We start from the raw sequence: 22,561 nt of genomic DNA, 5'->3' as shown, positions 1-22,561 counted from the left end.
AGTGTTACACTTCCTTTTGTGGCAAAATGCTACATTAAAATATTATATTTTTCTCCTCTCATGGTCCCTACCAAGCCCACTAATACTTTTTTTATTATATCTTTTCTCTCACATTCATTGCTTTTCAATAAACTATTAACCCCACTATCTTTATTTTACAATTTTTTAATACTTTATTTACCCCACTTACCTCTTATTTTATTTAAGTTAATTAAATTACCTAAAACTATGTGCCGGTCAAACTGTAACACATAATAAAACATGAAGGAAGTATCCCTGATCTGAACTAAGTGAAAATAAGGTGAACAGAACATGAACTTAAAGTAGCATGTACAAAGTACCTAAAACGGAGAAAGTACATTATAAGTCGTCAAAGGAGCAATGCATAAACATCTTACCTATGCGGTGATGCAATAACCATATATACTATTGCAAGCCGCCAACAATGATTTTATGGTCAAAAAATAGTAGCACCACTTTAAAAAGTAGCATATGGTTCTTATTTGCTAAAAAGCATAACAACGAGTCAATGACGACAGAATGTGTGGTGCCATTTGAAGCCAAGAGCATTTGGTAGGTTTGTTGTTAATATTATGAAAGTTATGTGCAATTAAGATATACATGGACCTATTTTTTTTTAATTAAATATTTTAAGATAAACTTAAAATATAATTAAAATACTTAATTTTTTTTTTTATTACCAACCTTCCTTGTGTCATATTGGCATAAATCATTTGCTTGGTTGCATTTGAAGATCTTGAGTTCTTGACCACACTATACCATCCTTGCTCTTCTATTAGACCGCGACCCACATCGATAGGTCCTGGCGTCCTGCTTTTGTCCATCATATAGAAGATAACCATCTTTTAATCTGACTTGTGACCGACTCGTACCGACCCTATGATAACTTGTTATCAACAAGGTTTTCCCATCAAAATGTTTTAAGTAATATAGAACAGAAAAAGTATTGACGACATGGTATAAGTGTAGCAGTTGCCTAGTTGGTACCAACTATAAGCAAGTATATTCCCTTATGAGCCACATAAAATGTCCACCCTATTTCCCGAATCTAAGCTTTATAACATTCCCCCGTTGTATTATTCCCATATTAGCCACATAAAATGTTCACCCTTTTCCCGAATCTACACTTTATAACGTTCCCTCATTTCAGCAAATCCCTACCACTTCACTCTCATTTGTCTCCAAATTTTACCAAACTTTTGCTTGAATTTTGGCACAGAAAAATAGAAAATCATGTCTTTAACCATAAAATTGCACATTTCTAATCACCCAAATTTCTTAGCTCAACCCAAAATTCATCAAAACCCCACCAAAATTCTCCCAAAATATGTCTACCAAACAAACCCATTAAGACCCATTGTTCTAAATCAAACCAAAATGTCATCAATTTCTTCCCAATCCAAAAGGGTAATCAAAAGTTCTTTAATTGACCCAGATGGTGGTTCTTTGATTGATCTTGTTGTGCCTGAAAATGAGAGAAATTTGAGGGTTTCTGAGGCTGAATCATTGCCTAAAATTAGGTTAACAAAGATTGATTTAGAATGGGTTCATGTTCTAAGTGAAGGTTGGGCTAGTCCTCTTAAAGGGTTTATGAGGGAAAATGAATATTTGCAGAGTTTACATTTCAATTCTTTGAGATTGGCAGATGGGTCTTTTGTTAATATGAGTTTGCCCATTGTTTTGGCTATTGATGATAAAGCTAAAGATGATATTGCTTCTTCTCCAAATGTTGCTTTGGTTGCCCCTAATGGTGATTTAGTTGCCATTTTGCGAAGGTTCGGTTCTTGTTCTTTTTCATTTTTTTATTTGCTTATTATCGATTTTGTTGCTGAAAATTGCTCTGTTTTATTGTTCTTGAATGAATAATTAGTTGTACATTTGAATGGTTTTGATTGATATATGATGACAATGGATGAGAAGATCAAGGGTTTAAATGTATGTTATATTTAAAAATTTGATGTTTATATCGTTTTTTTTTCAATTGAATAATATGAATATTGTGTGCTCTTTTATTTGATGAGAATAAAATAATTTTATGTTGATAAAATTATGTTTATATCGTTTTTTCCATTGAATATTATGAATATTGTGTGCTCTTTTATTTGATGAGAATAAAATAATTATTTGTTGATAAAGTGATGTTTATATGCTGACAAAGTTGACAATATTCTATCTGAATTGAGAATGCGCTGAAGAGCTTCCTTTTGGTGATGCCTAATAGTGGTAAAACTGTATATTACTATAATTGGTATGATTACATTTTTAAACAGTCAAAACGAAAGGCAGGTGTGGAATGTGATGCGTCGTAAGTCCGGATTATGGTGCTTACAAGCATCTATATGTCATAGTATTTGGGAGTGAGTGGGAAGATTTTAGGATGTTATAATCAAGGAGTCCCTTTTGCCCCCTAGTGACAAGAGTGAAGAGTTAGTTAATCCGAATTTAATAATCTAAGATGACCTATAATGGAAAGTGATGGTTTATGGCTGTAATTAAATCTTTCGAGGGGTGATATTATGTGGTTTATTAAAGGTCTAATATCTTATGAAAGGACTTTTAATCTTGCCATAGAAAATTTGGTTCATGAATTAGCATTCATTGTCCTTTACTTCTTTGGATAATCCGTATAGATCATCTTCTCATAATCTTCTTCTAGGTGGTTTATGCCAAGACAAAATAGCTTGTTTGTTTCATGACTATTTGCCACATAATTTTGGCCTTTTCTTTCTAGCTTTTTAATGTGGTCAACAACAACCAAAAAAAAAAAAAAATGATGATTGACTTTTCTGTTCACAAAATAGGTGACATTAAATAAAAAAAACTGAGAGAACCTTTCAGCTATGTTTCCCATTATATATATATATATATATATATATATATATATATATATATATATATATATATATATATATTATCACCAATTTTTTTACTTACACTAAACTTTAGTTACCAACATTACCAAACATCTTTGCAACACCTGATGTTGCACTTGATTAATATAACCAACTCAAATAATTAATATGGGTTATTACATTATGATTCAAGGAACCAGCTGAACTAGCCAACACCTAACATCGTATGTTTGCAAATAACACCATATCATGGCAGCTAATCCCATGTTTTCATCTGTATACGTTAGTGTATACCTATCAATTTGAATGCTTTTAAATCCAACTCCTGTAGTTTTAGTCAGTTTGTGCATGTGTGTTTAATTGTTTATAGTTCCAGTGAATACTCACCTTGAATTCAGAGAACTCTGTCTGTCTGTTTGTCTCTCTCTCTCTCTCTCTCTCTCTCTCTCTCTCTCTCTCTGAGTTTTGGATATGCCCCTTTTGTTCTTCTTCTCTGCGCACTTTCCTTTCTCCTTCATGTTGCTGCCATGGCTCAATAATGTCTTTGATAAGAATTTACACACTAGAGGATCCTTGTCTTATTGACGATCCTTTACCTCCTGCAGCCGGGGTTCCTTGAACAATGTGAAATCTCTCATTATATACGCCTTACTCCTTCAATCTTACTCAGCTACAAAATGTCAATGTATATTATTACTATACTAAGATATATGCAGTGATATTAAGTACTCTCTACAAGAGTTAAATGGTTGTGGGTCTGTTGTTTCTGCTTATATGTAGTCCTTTTTACTTATTAGCACTTAGCGTATGTAAATACGAATAGTCAATAGATGTAATAAAAGGGTAGTAAGTTAACAACATTGTTTATCTAATCTTGATCTTTTCTTTCTACTCTGTTGACTTATACTTGGTATATTGCAACGTAGGATTTTTTTATTTCTTGAATTCAGTATGTTTTTACGCCTAGAATTTTATGATCTTGGATTTTTGCTTTGATACTCTTGGAAAACTTCAAAAATGAGTGAAAAATGGTTTGGAATCTGAAGACTCACTCTCTATTAGTCTTTAAAAGTATTGAGATGCTTTTTAAGCCCAATCTTTTTACTATTACGTGGCTTTTCAAATACCGCTTCTCAAATGTGAAATGACTGATGGTAGAAAAGGAGCAGAGTTACTTACAGAGGTCACAATTTTTTTAAAAGTTGCATGATTAGCTGGTTTGAATCATTGAACTGCTAACAGCTATCTTATAGCCAAATAAGGCCTTTTTATGACTTTGTTCCCAAATTTCATTGCATAAATGAGTAGTTTTCTATCAAACACATGTTTTAAATCCTTAACTTGCTTTTTATGTTGCTCAGGCATATAATTAGCAGCCTTTTTACAGGCTGCAATACAAAATTCTTAAATTTGATGTCCTCTTCTCTTCGTAAATTTTTTCTCAATTGAAATAATTTTATTTAGGAGGAATATTTATTGCTTCATATAAGTATTTTGTTTACTGAGATTATTTGTGAGGTTGGTTTCTGTTTTGTTTTTACTTTACATGGAAAAATACTTTTTTTGTTCTTGATACAGAGTGAAATAATGTTTAAAAGAATAAGACACTCTTTCAAATTGTTGTTATTATGCGATCAGCAAAAGTTGTTTTCAAGTATTTCAAAAATATAGAGCTGATAGAGTTGTCATATTCACACCCTTTCTCAAGCAAGATCTAATTGTCGGTCATACTAACAGCACATATGTATGTTGCATCAGCCATCATATTTTTTCAAAATTCAAACCTTTTCCCCCATCATGAATTATTGATCGACTGTTTTCAAAGAATTTTACAATGTGTATGTCTCCTTTAATTTGCAATAATCTGGTGTATTTGTGATTACTCAGATATTAAGTGTTTGCTTTGCGTTGTTATGCAGCATTGAGATATACAAGCATAATAAAGAGGAAAGAATAGCTAGAACTTGGGGAACTACTGCTCCTGGATTGCCTTATGTTGAGGAGGTTATTACACCTGCTGGAAATTGGCTCATAGGAGGAGAATTGGAAGTATTGAAAGAAATCAAATACAATGATGGTCTCGATCAATACAGGATCTCTCCTAAAGAGCTTCGAAAGGAGTTTGACAGGCGTGAAGCTGATGCAGTTTTTGCTTTCCAGCTTAGAAATCCAGTTCATAATGGGCATGCTTTGCTGATGAATGATACACGTCAGAGGTTACTGGACATGGGCTATAAGAATCCAATTCTCTTGCTACATCCTTTGGGAGGTTTCACTAAGGCTGATGATGTGCCCTTGGATGTTCGGATGGAGCAACATAGCAAGGTAATATATCTGTTGATCTATATTGGTCAGTAGGATAGATATAGATTAGCCTCAATTGTGTCTTACCGTGCACCGTTACTCATTATGCTTGGATTTTCTTTTCCTCATCCTTTTCCCTATTGGTTAGTATGAAAACGATTGATTCCATTTTACTTTAAGGCCATATTGATATGATGTTTTCTCTAGGGGTGAGCATAATAGGGTACCCTGTTAAAATTCCTAGAACCGAAACCTGTTACAACAGGTTCCTCAAAATAAGAACCAGAACCAGAACCAGAATCGGAACCTGTTGAATAGATTCCTGGAAAATAGGAACCGAGGGTTTCGATTCTGGTTCGAGTACCCTGTCTTTTAATATATTTCTTACTTTTTTGCAAATTATTTCAAAATTTTTTGAGGGTCATAAATTTACAACTCTTATACCTTGTAAATACAACAAACCAAAAATAGTTGTTTAGCAAATTTAATACATATATTTTAATTATATTATTATTTATTTTTATCTATTAAAAATTAGGCTTAAAGTGTTAAATTGATGAACCAGGTTACAGGGTATCTTATAAGTTGCGGTTCCAAAAAATTGAGAATCTGAACCAGGATGTGTTGCAACAGGTTCAACCAACCTGCGATTCCTAACAAGTTCCGGTTGTAGTTTAGGGTACCCTGGATTTTTTGCTCACCCCTAGACATTTCTCCATATCATGCAATAAACAAATGTTTGCATGCAAGACGTGACTATATTTTATTAGTGTGTAATTCAGACCTAGTATGTGCACTGGATAAATTTTGTAAAATCTGTTGGCTGGTGATTTTCTTTCATTCTAATATTTTCAAGTTAAGCTCACTATCATTCATTTTTATTAGGTTCTAGAAGATGGAGTTCTTGATCCTGAGACTACTGTTGTATCCATATTCCCATCTCCCATGCATTATGCTGGTCCAACTGAAGTACAGTGGCATGCCAAAGCACGAATTAATGCTGGTGCCAATTTTTATATTGTTGGTCGTGATCCTGCCGGTATGGGTCATCCAACAGAGAAAAGAGATCTCTATGATCCTGACCATGGAAAGAAAGTTTTGAGCATGGCACCTGGGCTGGAGAAGTTGAACATTCTACCATTTAAGGTGGGTCATAACTTGCTTCTTTCTTAAGATTTTTTTTTTTTTATTATTATTATTTTTTTCCCTTCAAAAATATATTGCGGTCTTAAATTTGTTTTGATAGGTTCTGGAATGTGCTTGCATGCTTGATTTAAGTTCTGATAAATAATGTGAAATGGAATATATGTCTTGAAAACAATGCCCTACAAGATTGTTTATCTACCGTGGGTATCATCTACCTTTTTGGAATTGTGTTGGTAATCTCAAGGATATGCTTCATACTTGTTCCTTGCAACAAAAAACATGCATAAATGTCATGTCTGTTGTTGGGGTGACTAAATTAGAGATTTGGCCATTTGGACTTTGAAGTTTTTACCTGATTTGATGACGCCTGGGCATGCCAATCACTGTTGTTATTGTCTTACAGACCCATGTCTTCTGATTTTTGTTGGTCCAGTTTTGAATTATGTCATATATTCTTTAATTCTTATGTTTTATCCAATTTGTGACACCTGGAGATGTTATTTTTGAAAATATCCATTCTTTCCCAGGCCTATAGCTTTTCTGTAAAAAATTTTGACTGTTGCTACTGTACTGAACCATACAATGTCTTGCAGGTTGCAGCATATGATACTATGGCAAAGAAAATGTCTTTCTTTGATCCTTCTCGTGCTAAAGATTTCCTCTTCATTTCTGGAACCAAGGTAATGTGTGCCAACTTCTTTTTGGTGTGAAAATACTTAAATCAGTATGGGAGTTTCTTTGTCCAGAACTGTGGTAAATAACTCATATAATGCATTACATCTTCTTATGCTCGATTTTAGCTAATGGAAATGACATTAAAGAGACTTTAGATTTACAAGGTCTGGAATGCTAGAAGTTTCATCTGATACTCTGATTCAGTGCAATAGATTTCAAGTGGCAGTGGACTCTGATAAGTGGGTTGTGACCATATAGATTGGAGTGTAGTAAGGCGCTAAACCCCATATCACATTTAGATAAAGTATTGTTTTGTTTTACAAGGGTCGTAAGCCTTCAAAAGATTAATAGTTCACCACCTAAGTGCTAGGGAACAATTTATCCTCACCAAGTCTAAGAATTTAATACTAATGAAACAGATCATGCTCATCACTTCTTTCAATGTTTATTGCATTGTAGTCCTAGCTCTTCTGTTAACTAATCTAACCTGGGTGATTTTGCAGATGCGTACATTTGCAAGAACTGGAGAGAACCCTCCTGATGGCTTTATGTGCCCCGGAGGATGGAAGGTATTGGTCAATTATTACGCGAGTCTACAAGAGGAAGAGAGTAAGCAGCCAGCTACAGTGTCTGCTTAGAGCAGATGGCTAGATGCACAAGTTTCTACTATAATGTAGGTCAATTTAAGCAATTATGAGGCTCTGAACACACAAGGCTACAAGATGATTAAGCTAGCATAGGACAATCAGAATTTCTTCTGTCAGGCATCAACGAGTATTACACATCAACTCTTTGGGTTGCCCTGGCATTTTTCTCTTGTTTTTCTTAATTGGTGACCCTGCCTCTTTTCATGTCCTGGTTTAGAGATTTTCTGGGGTCTAATTTTTTTCCCTAGTTGAACAAATGATGATTGATGATTGATTTCGAATACCTTATTTGTTCCTTTTGCCAATGGTATTGTTAAGTTTAAAAAAAAAAAAAGACTTAACATTTATCGGTATTATCCCAAGATTGTAAGTTAATTAATTGCTACGTGCACAGCAATGCCCATCACTAATTTTAGATGGCTCTATTGATGTTTTGCTTGAAAAGATAAACTCAAATAACCTTTTACAGAACATAATAATAAATAATCACATTTACAGAACATAATAATTAATAATCACATTTACAGAACATGGGCAGTTACAATAACAAGGTTTATGATCTTCTACAAATGTTTTTGCTTGATTCTTGGCTCAATTTTACGATTAAAGGGAAATAAATACTCTTTTTGTCCCCAATTATTTTCCCCATAAAAATATTCCATTTATTAAGTTTTATTTGAGTACATTAGTACTTTGTGGTATGGAGCAATCTTTTAAAGGATGATTTTTTTTTTAAGCAAAAAATGGGACAAATAAAAAGGAATAGAGGGAATAACCATTTGCTTGATTGATTCTCGCCTTTCTTTAACTCCTGTGAGTGTGCCTTAATTGATTGCTTACTACTTATATCTATACTAGTCGAGCCCAAGGCACACGGACCCAACATGAATCGCGATTTGCGACTACAAGTCTACAACCATTGTTAAAAGAAATCCTTGAAGCGGACACGTCCTACACTCCTACGTCCCAGCAACACTAGTAATACAGGTATATTATTTGATAGTTAGTAGAGACAATATAACATGTAGATATGTAGTGTTTGCGGCTTGACGAGTCCATGATTGGTAACTTTCTAATCGGCATCCACAATATTGCCATGCTCAAATCAACTCCGTAGTAGTAGTACATAGTCTAGAGTTGTATCACGGACAATTCAGTCCATATTCTGTCAGATGATGGTCTTACCCGCCAATACTGCACTTTTATGATTTACTCCAATACTCCTGTCTTGTAATAATTAAATAATTCCTCCGTTAATGGTTATTTGCAACAAAGGAATATTTTATATCTCACAAATAATACTCCTTTGTTGCAAATAAACATTAACGGAGAAAGCATATGATATAAAACAGAAAAAAAAAAATATACAAATAGGATATTGATAGCTAATAAGGAGAAATTAATTGTAAGTGTAATATAAATTATTTTCATAAAACTAACTATATATTTTTTTACTATTCTTTTTTTGTGTTTGTTTTGTGTACGGTTGACCACATTATGCGACCGCTTGTAAAAGAATCAAATAATCCCTATAATATTATCGAAGTAAACACTGGGATACTGACTGAGCAACCCTTATAACATAACAAAGATAATTATTTATGCACATAAATTCAGAACTTCAGATAATACAACTGTACAACTATACAAGTGTGGTTTGGTATGTATTCCGGAGTATAAGGCTCAATGTTGATACTCTAATATGGTTGCCTTAAGTAGGATATATATTATGCATTTTTTTATGAGACATATTATGCATTTTTTTATGCTAAATGTTAATAATATGGTTGGTGCATTTTATTTGTCTGCCAATTTCTCCATGTGCATAGTTTCAACCAATGTGGTCCTTGTTGGGCGTTTTGTGTAATTGGGCTTTCCATCAAATCTTATGTAGGCCTTTCTTTATTTCTTGCTCCGTATATGTTGATATCGAAAGCTCGGTTCAACCATCCATTGTTGGACCACCGACTATACTTTATGTCTTTATGTACGTATGTGTGCACATTTTATAGTGTACGATTCAAATTCACTCCGTATGGATTTATCGTTAAAGAATCCGTAATATTAAAGATTTTAAATAGGTCAATCAATTAGAGTTTAATAAATATTTATAAAATACCCATTGAGAGGAATTTAACATGATCCACACATAAATTTAATTTTTATTATGAATGAATTTAAAAAGTAATTTAAGAAATGTGTCAACAAATTTGAAAAGTAAAAAGTATAATTTTGTAATTTACTACAAGTAAAATTTTGTTATATTTTTCTAATTTTTAATTCAATTTTTGGCAATAAGACGTTAGATGTTAGTTGTTTTCATGTACCTAGTTTGAATGTTTATGCTGATTATGAGTTGGTTTGGCTAGCTACTTATTTTAAGCAATTTATGTAAAAGTATTGGGTAAATAACTTTTAGAGAAAATATATTTATTGTATACAATAACTCATAGATACATCTCTCTCTATACGGAAAAAAAAAGGGCATAATCTTTCACCATTACCAAGTGTTTGGTTAGAAGGTTTAGGTAACAGTTGCCATTACATTGCATTATATTACCTAGGGGTAATGGTTTCCACCTATTTCTTACCTCTCTAAACCTCAATAACAATTATCCTTACCCTTCTTTAACAAAAAGAAAGAGAGTTAGGTGTAAGTGACTCCTTTTCATATAATTAAACCAAAGTACCAAACAAATGAAAATGTAAGGAGCTAAATGATTTCTTTCCTGCCTCTTATTTGTTCCCTTTCCACTCTATTTCCAATAGTCTAACCAAACGCCCCCTTAGATTTAGATTCAATCTTAATTCCTAACCAAACGCTTACATTAGAGAGTTTGAGGGTCTGTTTTGATGTTACCTTATTTTCACTTATTTCAAGTCTAATATGTTCAGATAAGTTGAGTTTAGGAAAATAAGTTCTGAAATGGGCTGGCCAAGTTCAAATTACAAGTAAAATAAGTTTTTTTTTTTTTTTTTTTTTTTTTTTTTTTTTTTTTTGAAACACAAGTAAAATAAGTTTAATAAGGTATAATAAGTTTAAATAAGTTCAGATAAGTTTATATAAGATCAGATAACTTCACATAAGTAAAAATCAGGTGAATAATATACACCCTAAGTCAGTCCATGTTTTCTTTTGCCTCAATTTTTTTTTCCCCAAAGCTTCTCCTAATTAAACACCCCTAACTTTTTACGAAAATTTTAGTTGGTACCGAACATTTCGTACCAACTTTTATATTGTAAAGATCAAGATGGTAATGTACCAGTGTACCACTAGCACAATGCAAGTGCATCAAATTAGACACGTAAGACTATATAGTAAGTTGCTTCCTTGATCTGCTTGAGAATTGATATATATAGTACGATTAATATCATGTGTATGTAATTGTACCACAAATTATCAAAATAATCGTTCCATTAACACCATATTTCGAATCTTCAATGGTGCAAAAATGTACTCTTAAGATTATTCACCATGTAAACTATATACAAGTAATTAATAAGGCATTTTAAAGACAAGGACACCAAATAATGACATAAAAGTCCACACTAAAATTTAATTATCTAATTTGTATTTCTTTCCTTTGTCAAATCAAAACTAAAGATTATAAATAGTAGGGTTTGTGCCCTTGAGAACAAATAACCCAACCTGGATTGGGCCCTTTTGCCTTTAAACCAGCTGCAACACTACACTATTAATGTCTAGTGCCTTACAATTTGTGGGTCACTTGCCTTTAGTTTGTAATTTTAAAGGACACATGTACATTATTGTTTCTTTTTTTGAGTTACGTTGATAATTTATTTATATTACTATGATATTCTTCATTATAAATTATAAGAAACCCCACTTTAAAGAGCAATATAAATAGTTTAAACTATATAAATAAATAATGTATAAATAGATAATGAGAGGTTTTTTTTTTTTTAAGTTTTTTTTTTTTTTTTAGATTATCAAGTCGAATATGGACCCTTAATATTAACAAGGATGATGACCTATTAAGGATAGTAATGGCTTCAATGAATAAAACTTGGGCTTTTTAAGTTACACAAATTTTTGTATGCGGCTCGCCACATAGTGCGGCAGAGTTTACTTGTATGGTGTTACTGGTTTTTTCAAGGGTTACTTGTAGGTGTTACTTGTATTCTGGGGTTACTTGTATGGGTGTTACTGATTTTGTCAGGGATTACTTGTAGGTGTTACTTGTATGAGTATTACTGGTTTTGGTCAGGGGTTACTTGAATACTTGTAGGTGTTACTTGTATTCTGGGATTAGTTGTATTGGGTGTTACTGGTTTTGGTTAGGGGTTACTTGTAGGTGTTATTCAACCCCTACAAGTAATCCATACAAGTAACCTATACAAGTAACCTCAGAATACAAGTAACCCCATAATACAAGTAACACCTACAAGGATACAAGTAACTTCAAAAACCAAGTAAACCAGAATACAAGTAACCCTTGTCGCACCATGTGGCCTGCCGCACTGAAAAAGCTGTGTTTAAGTTATAGTATTGGGTTGGTTGGAGATTTTTCCATTAATTAGTTTTAAGTTTTAACCTTTCCAATAAATCCTTAATGATAAATCTAACAAGTTTAAAAATATAATGAGTAATAATTAAATTGGTATGTATTTGAAGATGTATTCTTTTTTTTTTTTTTTTTTTTTTTGATAGCTGAAAAAGGTAGAGAAACTGCTCCCTACAATTGGTACATGTTGACCCTTATGAGGTTTTGATGATGATGTTAAGAATTGAGCAAACTTCCATCTAATAAGGATTTTCTAGTGTTGTGATGTTTGCAAGTTCAGTAAGCGTTGGGAGCTGAAGTAGGAACTGAGACAAAGGAATTTTAGAAGATCCATGAGGACAAGTAAAGACAGAAGAAGAGTTCCAGAGTTGGAACTTTCCGAAGTTTCTTAACAAGAACTTCAAAATGGGTTGTAACGACCTGGTTCCGGTGTTATGCTGGGGCAAGCCTCAACAATCAAGGATCAGTGCAAAGATCGAGATATCAACAAAAAAAGATGGACTTCATAACTTATAGTTGTATAAAAGATAAGTTTGTTTTGTAGGTTGATGTAAACATATTAATGGTTGTTATGCATGGAACTTATTAGAAATTAGATAAAGCTTGGCAAGCTAATCAATTCGTAAAAGATAATTATAAGTTATATAAAAAAGTATTTGTTTGATTTTATCCTTTAAAATCTAGTTTAACTCGGTTTTATCTTTTTCATAAAATTCTATCTTTTAACTAAAACGAATTTGATAAAGTTTGGTTTTCAAATAAAGCGAAATTAAATATGTTTCGGTTTTAAAGAGATAAGATTAGATTTTTATTTAACTTATATTATTTGCAAAAACCCTACTTTGTAAGCTGAGGAACCTCTATAGATATAGAAGTAATTCAGCGAAGCAAAATGAGAGTTTTAAGCGTGAAAACCACTTAGTGCTTAAGAGAAAGTTTGCCAAAGGTTTAAGCTTTATCATTTTGATTTCGAGTTTCATGTGTAGCTTTCCATTTATGTGTTAGAGTGTGTCTTTGTGTTGTAATTGGTTTTGGGGTGAGATTGTGAATTCTCTACAAATTCACGTTTGAGTGTATGAGTTTGAATTCTCTAAAATTCAAGTGGTAGTTAGTCACCCCAAGTGTGTATTGGGTTGCACAGTGAGAAAAATGAACCTGAGTGTGTCTTAGGTCGAGAAAGGAACCTGAGTGTGTTTTGGGTCGAAAAAGGTGCCTTAGTGTGTCTTAGGTTTGATAGGATAGGTTCTTATCAATTGGCAAGTGTCCATGGAGGAACTTGCAAAGCAAAGGTTTGTGTAATAGGTTGTACTAGGAGAGTTGCCTATTATAGTGGAATTTGTTTATAAGTCCCAATAGGGCCGAGGTTTTACTTCCAGCTAGGCATTGGATGGTTTCCTCGTAAAACTTGAAGTGTGCTATAAGTTCCTTTTACGTTTTGTTTTTAATTTACGCATTCCGCGATTGGAACCTACTACTATTCACCCCCCTCTCGTAGTAGTTCATCTAAACTAACAATTGGTATCAGAGTAGGTTGTCACGAAGTTACAAGCAACCTTAAAGAGTAAGTTCCTGAAGAGATGAATGCACACGAGAAACTTGAAGAAGGGTATTCTACCCAAAGACCACCAATGTTCAATGGCAAGTTCTATTCATACTGGAAGAATAGAATGGAGATATTCATCGAAGCTGAAAATTATCAAGTATGGAGAGTTACTGAAAGTGGTGACTTCGAGGTAATAAAAATCAATGCAAACAAAGAGGTAATCCCTAAACCACTGACTGAATTTGATAAATAAGATTATGAAAAATATGAGTTAAATGCTCAAGCAGTGAAAATCTTGCATTGTGGACTAGGACCTCATAAGCATAATAGAATCATGGGTTGTAAGTCCGCAAAGTAGATTTGGGATTCATTACAAGTAACACATGAAGGAACAAATGAAGTTAAACGTTCCAAAATTGACTTACTAATGTCAAAATATGAAAGATTTGAAATGCTACACAAAGAATCCATTCAGGATATGTTCACTAGATTTACTAATATTGTCAATGAGTTAGAATCTTTAGGCAGGTCCATACCCATTGATGAACAGGTAAGAAAAGTTCTTAGAAGTCTGCCTCAAGATGAGAGGTGGAGATCCAAGGTTACTGCTCTACAGGAATCCAAGTACTTCACAAAGTTCAACCTTGAACAGCTCAATGGTTCCCTACTCACTCATGAACTTCATCTTGGAGCGAACTCTGAAAGTTCCAAGAATAAAAGCCTTGCTCTAAAGGCTTATGAATCAAGCAACTTTGAAGATGATGATATGATGGAGACAACCATGCTTGTACGGATGTTCAGTAGGATGCTGGGAAAAAGAGGAGAAAAGAAAAAACGAGGACAGCTGAGTTCCAAAGAGTTCAAGTGTTACGGATGCGGTTCCAAGGAACATCTTCTCAGAAATTGCCCTAATCCTAAGGAGGATGAAAAATCCAAGTACAAAGGCAAGGAGCAGAACAAGTATTACAAATCATCATCCTCCAGGGAAGATGTCAGAAAAGCCATGATGGCTACAGGGGAAACTCTGACTCAAATTTCACAGACCAAGTTCTTATAGAACTTGTTGTCTTCAACGCAGACCAAGTTAAGCTTCTCAACTTGTTGTCTTCAAGTACCTGTTAGGGAACTCTGAAGTTCTAGTAAGAGAACTCTTCTTCTATCTTCTTTAACTTTCCTTGGAATCTTCTTGAGTCTTACTCTTCCACTTCCAAAGTCTACTTCACCTGTTCTAATTACAACACTTAGAGAATTCTAATTAGTTGAAGTTTGCTCTTTGTGTTTATCATCATCAAAACTCTTAAGCTTCAACAAAAAAAACATTTTAGATTTCGAGAAAACTCCTCAATTTGGAGTGTGTGCCACTAATCAATCATTCAATATATATATATATATGTATATATATATATATATATATATATATATATATATATATATATATATACATATATATATATATATATATATATATATATATATATATATATACATATATATATATATATATACATATATATACATATGTATATGTATGTATATGTATCTGTATGTATATATATATACATACAGATACATATACATACATATACATATGTATATATATGTATATATATATATATATATTACGATAAGGATACAAAAGATAAACAAAATATATCCTAATTTGCGTCAAATATTATCATACTATAATATCTTCACTGTTATTAGTTCATTACTTATTGTTTCATTACTTATGTAGGTATGATAAGTCATTGATAATTCAATTTTAATTTGGCATAAAGATAAAAATGACACAAGAACTGACCTAATGGAAAAACTAATACTTTGTAAGTGTTATTGACCCGATATGAAAAATGACACATGAATGAGCTGATAGTGACCCAATAATAATGTGATAACTCAATAATAACTTTAATTTAAAAATGACCTTATTTGAATATTGAATTCGGTCAACCCAATTCAAATTTAGTCAAACCCCAAAAGGAGCTGAATTGGAATTAATCCAATATCGAATTAATCTTTTCCTATTCTAACTGAACCGAAATCAACCAGACCCGAAGTAAATTGACCTGAAATTACACTGGTCAAACCCGTTTGAACCTGATACAATTTTTTCTAAACCGAATATGAACTGATCTGAAGTTGACCTGACCGGAATCCAACCATAACTCGACAGATGTTGACTCTAAATTGATCCAATTCAAAATTGACCCGGCCCAAACTGAAGCAAGTAAAAAGGGTAAATTTGACCCGAACATACCCAACTTGAATAGACCTAGCCTGTTGTGGGTCAACCCAAACTTCATTATATGTAATCCGAATTAACACCCTAAATATAATACAGTCATTCATTTGTGTAGTTTTACTATGTCATTTGTCATTCATGTATAGATATTTGTTATTGTTATATTTGAAATTTTAAATCATTAATTCAAAGATACATCGAATTGAACTTGAACTTAGAAACCTATAATAGTAAGACCCAAATAAAAAGTACTCTATGAAAGCTAAAAGATAGTTACTAGGCCATTGATCATATCATATCATATCGCCTTTCAACGAAAATTTACACACTAAAGGCATGTGAGCATACGTAGGCCATTGACATACATGGTTTCAGTTTTACCCTTTGATGTTTGGGAGAAGTTGGTTGGATCATCAAAAGGGCAGTTAAGTTAAAAGGCAAAAAAGTACCATTACTATATTGTCTTTTACTTCTTTTACCATCAACAATGGGACCAAAAGTAACATGGGACTCTTCATGTGCATCAAAGTGGCCTTCCATAATGCTTATTTATCATTTTCCTACATCCTAGGAATTTCTTTTTGTTATGGAGTTGGAACTAATCCCTTGAATTATGAAGGAATATACACGTATCTAGTCTATGAGAGTGTATATTATTCTATCATAGCTATCGAGTATTGTAAAAGTGTAAAACTAACCCCATGATGTGTGGCCAAATAAGATTTACTATTATGGCAAAGACAAACAAAAAGAAATGGGTGGAATATCATTGTCATTATATATTGTTATATGCAGATTACTCTATTTTAATAAAAGACTAACAGTGTGTTTGGATTGAAGGAATGGAGGGAAAGGAAGGGAAGGGAAATGAAGAGATGAGGTATCTTTCATTTGGATAATAACAAATGAGAAAGGAAGGAAATTGGAGGGGAGAGAAATGGAGGGATTAAATTATAGGAAATTGATCCCTCCAACAATGGAGAGATTTGGAAAACTTACCATTCTTCCCTCCCCTCCCTTTCCCTCCCCTTCTCTTCTCCTCCCTCCCTTTCTTTTCCTTCCCTTTTCTTTATCCAAACACACCGTAAAAGTAATCGATCAATGTAATGTACATAAATAGCGTAAAAAGTTAAAGTGACAAGTTTTTTTGTGAGAGGAAGAGATTAATTCGGATGGTTTTCAGATTAGGATGATTTTATAGCGGTCGTTTGAAAAATGACTATGTGCATGCCGGTATACTCTTTAATTACATCAAATTTGGAAAATTCACAGACATCTTTGGATGATCCTTCTTTTGAACTTTCCAGCATTAATAACCTCAAATCAACAAGCCCTTTTTTAAATGCAAAATGAAAATGATTTAATCTATCAAAGGTTGGAAAAATGGAGCATGGGAGAATTGATTTTTATCTAATTTTTAACCTATATCACATTTTTGTTCCTTGACATTATATACGTGGGACAAAACCGTAATAGTTAGTTGAAGCAAATAGATTATGGAAATTTTCATACACAATAGCGCTAGTATTGCCTAAGTAGAAAGATGTGATATTTCACCAAGCGGTGTATCTTCAAAAACTTGATTGTGGTGACAAAAAGCAGAATTAGGGGTATGATATTCTCCAACCCTGTTCTTTTGAGCTTCTGGGCAAAGTAGAGCACAGCAGAGCAGGACAGAGCAGAGCAGAGCTAAGCGTCCACACACTGCGGAGCATATTTCAGTAGAATAGAGCAGGGCAGAGCAGAGCAAAGTAGAATAGCTCTAAAGAACAGGGCCTCCCTCTAGATTGAGTGAGATAGTAAGTGGAGAATTTGATAAATGTAATTCATTGATAGTTGGATCATCCGAAAAAAAATTAATCATGCAAGATATATAGAATAAGTAGATAAGTAATTTCTTCTTATTGGATTAGAGATAAATACTATGAGGTGCAGTATTATATCAATAACACAAATTCTTCACATTCTTATATGTGCACGGGACCAACCACATAGTTACACCATTGGTTGTTGATGGTATGACCACTTTGTTACGTAAAGGCCGTTACGTATATAATAAGTTACTCATACGAAATGTAGCTGACCATACACAAAACTTACTATAAAAATAAATAAATAGGTTAGACATATACTAATGACAAGGATATCAAAATCGAAAAGGATTACTCTAGTAAAAGCCATAATACATACTAAGCTACTATCCACCTCCAGTTTGTTTTGTAACTTTTGAACAAGAGAGTTGCTCTGAACTTGTAATCCTTAACTTAATTTCAGCTGGTAATGTCCTAGCTCTGAATCCTGGTGCTGTCATTAACTCGTTTAACTATGTTTAATAAAAAAAAAAATAAATAAATAAAATAAAATAAAACACTAAGCTACTACAAATAAGTTAAGTTTGACAATTCGATGGTGGGGCATACCAAAGAAACAAGAGTGACTCTTATAATTGTCTGTACTAGAACTCAAATCATAATTCTTGTTCATAAAAATAAATAGAATTTAGTATATGTACGAGAACAATACCAAAAACATTAGAACTTATATATAATTATGTCAAAAGCAGAATTAGTTACATACACAGTTGGTTAACATAAATGAGGAACTAATTAACAACTTAACTAGCCTCACGATTGCATTAAATCTCAACCATTTCCAAACATGTATTGTTGGTTAACATAAATAAAGGAACTAATTAACAACTCAATTAGCCGCACGATTGCATTAAATCTTTACCTTTTTGAAACACTCGTATTGATGATTTATAGTTTTATACCCATGGAGGACAACATAATAGCTGTAACCAAGTTGGAGCATTTTGCAATTAAAAATGAGCTAATAAAAACAAATTCATTAATAGATTGTCTATATCAACATATCTAATCTAATGTCAAAAATATCATGCATGAAAACGTACCAATAAGTTCATTTATGGTACGGTAACAAAAGAGAGGACATATGATATTTCAATTATTCATCAATGAGATTACTAGTAAAAATGGGACAGTGTTGTTTGTCAAAAAGGACAAGTTTATGAGCCGTAGAACATGGTAAGTAATAATCACCTACATTCCTAAAGAACATTTAACAGCTTAAGCCATGTGAGTATGAGGTATGATATCAAAAGGTCACTTGGATTATTAATTTAGCGTGTCATTGGATAGGATGTGAATTTTATGTTTGGGGGTTGAAACTTGAAAGCGATTTTTCAAACTTACTATGTTGAGCTTTTATTTATTATTTTTTTTTTAATCAAATGTTTGGTGTTTTTAATCATTAACTTAATTTGATAACCGGTGTACTATCTATGGAGATCTTTTGTATACACTGGTTGCACAGTAATTTCCCTACCATAAAAAAAGTAGAAACTTACTCTTATGAATAGTGTAATGCCAATTATACCCTTTAAAATGTGCATTTACATATATACCCTCATTAATATGTACAAGTTTTTTTAATGAATAGTGTTTGGACAATTATACTCTCTGAAATATTTAATTACGTACTTATTTGCTTTCATGCATTAATGTTAGTTGTCTTGGATATTTATACTCATAAACATAGTTGTGTACATATTTTTTTGTCACTAATTTTGCCAATAACTAAATTTGTGATTTTAAAACCAAGCCGAAAGAGTAACTAGATATGACTAGCTATGCGCGCGCATCGCGCGCGTTAGCTGCCCTAGCAATAATAAAACTAGTGTGTGGTTCGGGCAATGCCCCATGTTGCTAGTTTGTACTTGCTGGTTTCAAGTTTAAATCTTGATATAAACATTTTTTTAGTTGCCAAACTCAATCATTACATAATAGAAACAAGACAAGGTATTGTGTCAGTCTGGACTGACGAAATGTTTCGTCAGTCCGGACTTATAAAATGCGGATTTTTAATATCTTTAATTGGTGGGATGATATCCTCTATTGGCTGGATGATAACCTCTATTAGCTAGATGATATCCTCTACCAACTGGATGATATCTTTTATTGGCTATATGATATCCTTTATTGACTGGATGATAATTCTACTAGCTGGATGATATCCTCTATAGTTGGATGATATCCTCTACTAACTGGATGATATTATCTATTGGTTATATGATATCTTTTATTAGCTGATAATATCCTTAATTGGCTAGATGATATCCTCTATTGACTATATGATCCCATTTATTGGCTGAATGATATTTCTACTAGCTAGATGATATCCTCTATTGGCTGCATGATATCATATAGCCAATAGAGGATATCGTCCAGCCATTATTTCATTATAACCAATAAAGGATATCATCTAACCATGATATTGATATCATAAAGCCAATAGAGGATATCATCCATCCAATAAAGGATATGTATATCTTTTTTTTTTTTGAAGAAGGATATGTGTATCTTGTTTGGGGATATGTATAATTTGTTTGATAATATGTATAACAATGGTGGAACCTCCATCGAAAATCTCGTACTAAGGTCATGGGTATAGCATAACTTGCTCATTTCTCAACCAAAATACATGCATATGTTATCAAAATGCTCACAATTCAACATGCAATCACGTGGGACAATCAATTTCAGCAATTGTACATCATATAAGAAAGCCCCAATTCGATTTTTTGGGCATTTTTCAAAAAATCCGAGACTCTCTTTCACCATGAATGACCCCGCTTCTCTCCTTCGCCATTGATGTCGTTATCGTCATCGTCACCTATAGGGGGAGATGGAGATCCACCATTGTTGTCATCATCACCATCGTTGTCTTTATCTTTATTGTCATTGTCATCTCCTCCGCCGCACAAACTATTTGGTCAGGCTTGACTGACCCAATAGTTAGTGTAGAAACAAATAGTATAATAAAACATCAATTAACTTATCTAAGTTAACTATAATTTTGTTGGATAAAAAAACACAATTAATAAATGGCTAAGATGGTAAGAGTTGTAACTTTAGACTTGTTGATCTTGAATTTAAGTCTTGTTATAAGCATTTTTTAAATGCAAACATGTTGTGAAGGTGACATGTCATGTTTATAGTGACATGTGACACATATTGCTGACATGTCAAAATTAAAAAAGATGACACGCGGAACATATTTTGTTTTAGGAACACATTAATATATAAGTATAGATATAGGCTAGTGATGGAATTATTTTAAATTAGCTTTAAGCTAAGGTGAAATTTAACCTATTTTGATTATCTTTGTGCATTAAGAAGTGATTTTAATCGTTCTTGGCCAGTTTGATCTTGTACGTGATTGGAAAGAACTAAGTTATTTGCTGTTTTGTAATTAATTTCTTGAGAAGCTAAGGCTCCTCACAAAATTACATACCAAAAGATGAGGATTTATTAGCTTCTTATAGAAAAAGCATGAACAGCTACAACAAGAGCTTGGTATAGCCCGAGTATATACATATTACTCGACTTTTAGATTTGGAATTGCATACTATTATCATTTGAAATACCAAACTGTATAATTGGACTGCTTGAAGTTCTTAAGAAATAAAATTTAATTTAATTCTCCTGTAGCATTTATTTTTGTTAATATCGATGTTATACTTTTTTAAGCTTATATTAATGTTTAAGTTGAAAAGATTCATTTGATATACATCTTACAATAGGGGAGATTATGATTTGAATCCGATCTTGATGTACATATACATTTTGTGCTTTAAATGTTCAATAGATTGATACAAAAGTCTCAATTTGTTGAATGATTTCACTTAGAAACAATGAGAAGCACGCAATAAGATCAGAAGATGATCTCCGCCTAGTATCAACCTTGATTTCTTCAACTTAAATGCTAGTGGGCTTAGTGTGCCACCATATGACAAGAGCATGATCGCAGTATCCGCCTTTAGGTTTCGAAAGCCCTAAAATATTGCTCGTCATTGAAGAGGAATTTATTAACTTCTCATCTATCTTTACCGAAATTATAGACTCAAGGCTTGGGTCGCTTGATATTTACTGAAATGAAACAGCACCTCACTAGTGAGCACCTCACTGGTGTCTCCCTATAGCACGCAACAATGCACACAACTCATTTGCCCAATACATCATTGACTAGCCCTTGAACAAAGCTTAATTGCTCATGGAGCACTTTTCTTTCATTAATTCATCATCACATGCATTGTCTAGATGATTCATTGGTTTAATTTGTTTCTTCAATCAAAATTGATTCCATATCAATAATGCCCAAGTTAGAGGTTTGAAATTGGCTCTGATGATACCATCTATCATTGTCTGAGTGTTTTGACAACAAAATGTGCAACACAATCTTGTATATTTAGCAACAAGTCTACCTAAGTGTGAAAAAAGGCTTCTGAACATGTAGTAGCACACGCGTTAGATGAGTTTGTTGGATGCTCTTGCCTATTGGGGATAGATCATAATTGATGATCGATAGGGGCTTGTCGCAGCCAAGCCAGTTAAGAAGAGCATAAACGGGCCTACTTTAGGGTCTTATGAGAACTTATATTTATTTCAAAATTCCTCGTGAGGCTATACAATATCGATATATTAGGTCTTTTAGTGATCTGATTATTAAACACTGGAAATCTAGTAATGGAAAAACATGCGGTGGATTCTTATGCTTGGTACATAGACATCTAGTTTTGGTCC

At 32.9% G+C, this 22,561-nt stretch overlaps 1 protein-coding gene across 1 annotated transcript; it reads left to right on the top strand.

Annotated features, from left to right (window-relative positions):
* Positions 1–1,049: 1,049 nt before the first annotated feature.
* LOC145615651 (ATP sulfurylase 2-like) lies at positions 1,050–7,928 on the top strand. The gene is made up of 5 exons (XM_081670717.1): positions 1,050–1,796; positions 4,793–5,198; positions 6,063–6,323; positions 6,917–7,003; positions 7,502–7,928. The coding sequence occupies exons 1-5, from the start codon at positions 1,255–1,257 to the stop codon at positions 7,634–7,636; spliced, it is 1,431 nt and encodes a 476-aa protein (XP_081526843.1). The 5' UTR covers positions 1,050–1,254; the 3' UTR covers positions 7,637–7,928.
* The last annotated feature ends 14,633 nt before the right edge of the window (positions 7,929–22,561 follow it).

This window comes from Chenopodium album, chromosome 25, assembly GCF_948465745.1.
Source record: "Chenopodium album chromosome 25, dcCheAlbu1.1, whole genome shotgun sequence".
Taxonomy (NCBI): Eukaryota; Viridiplantae; Streptophyta; class Magnoliopsida; order Caryophyllales; family Amaranthaceae; genus Chenopodium; species Chenopodium album.
Note: the sequence above shows the minus strand (reverse complement) of the source record. Positions and strands in the feature narration are given on the sequence as shown.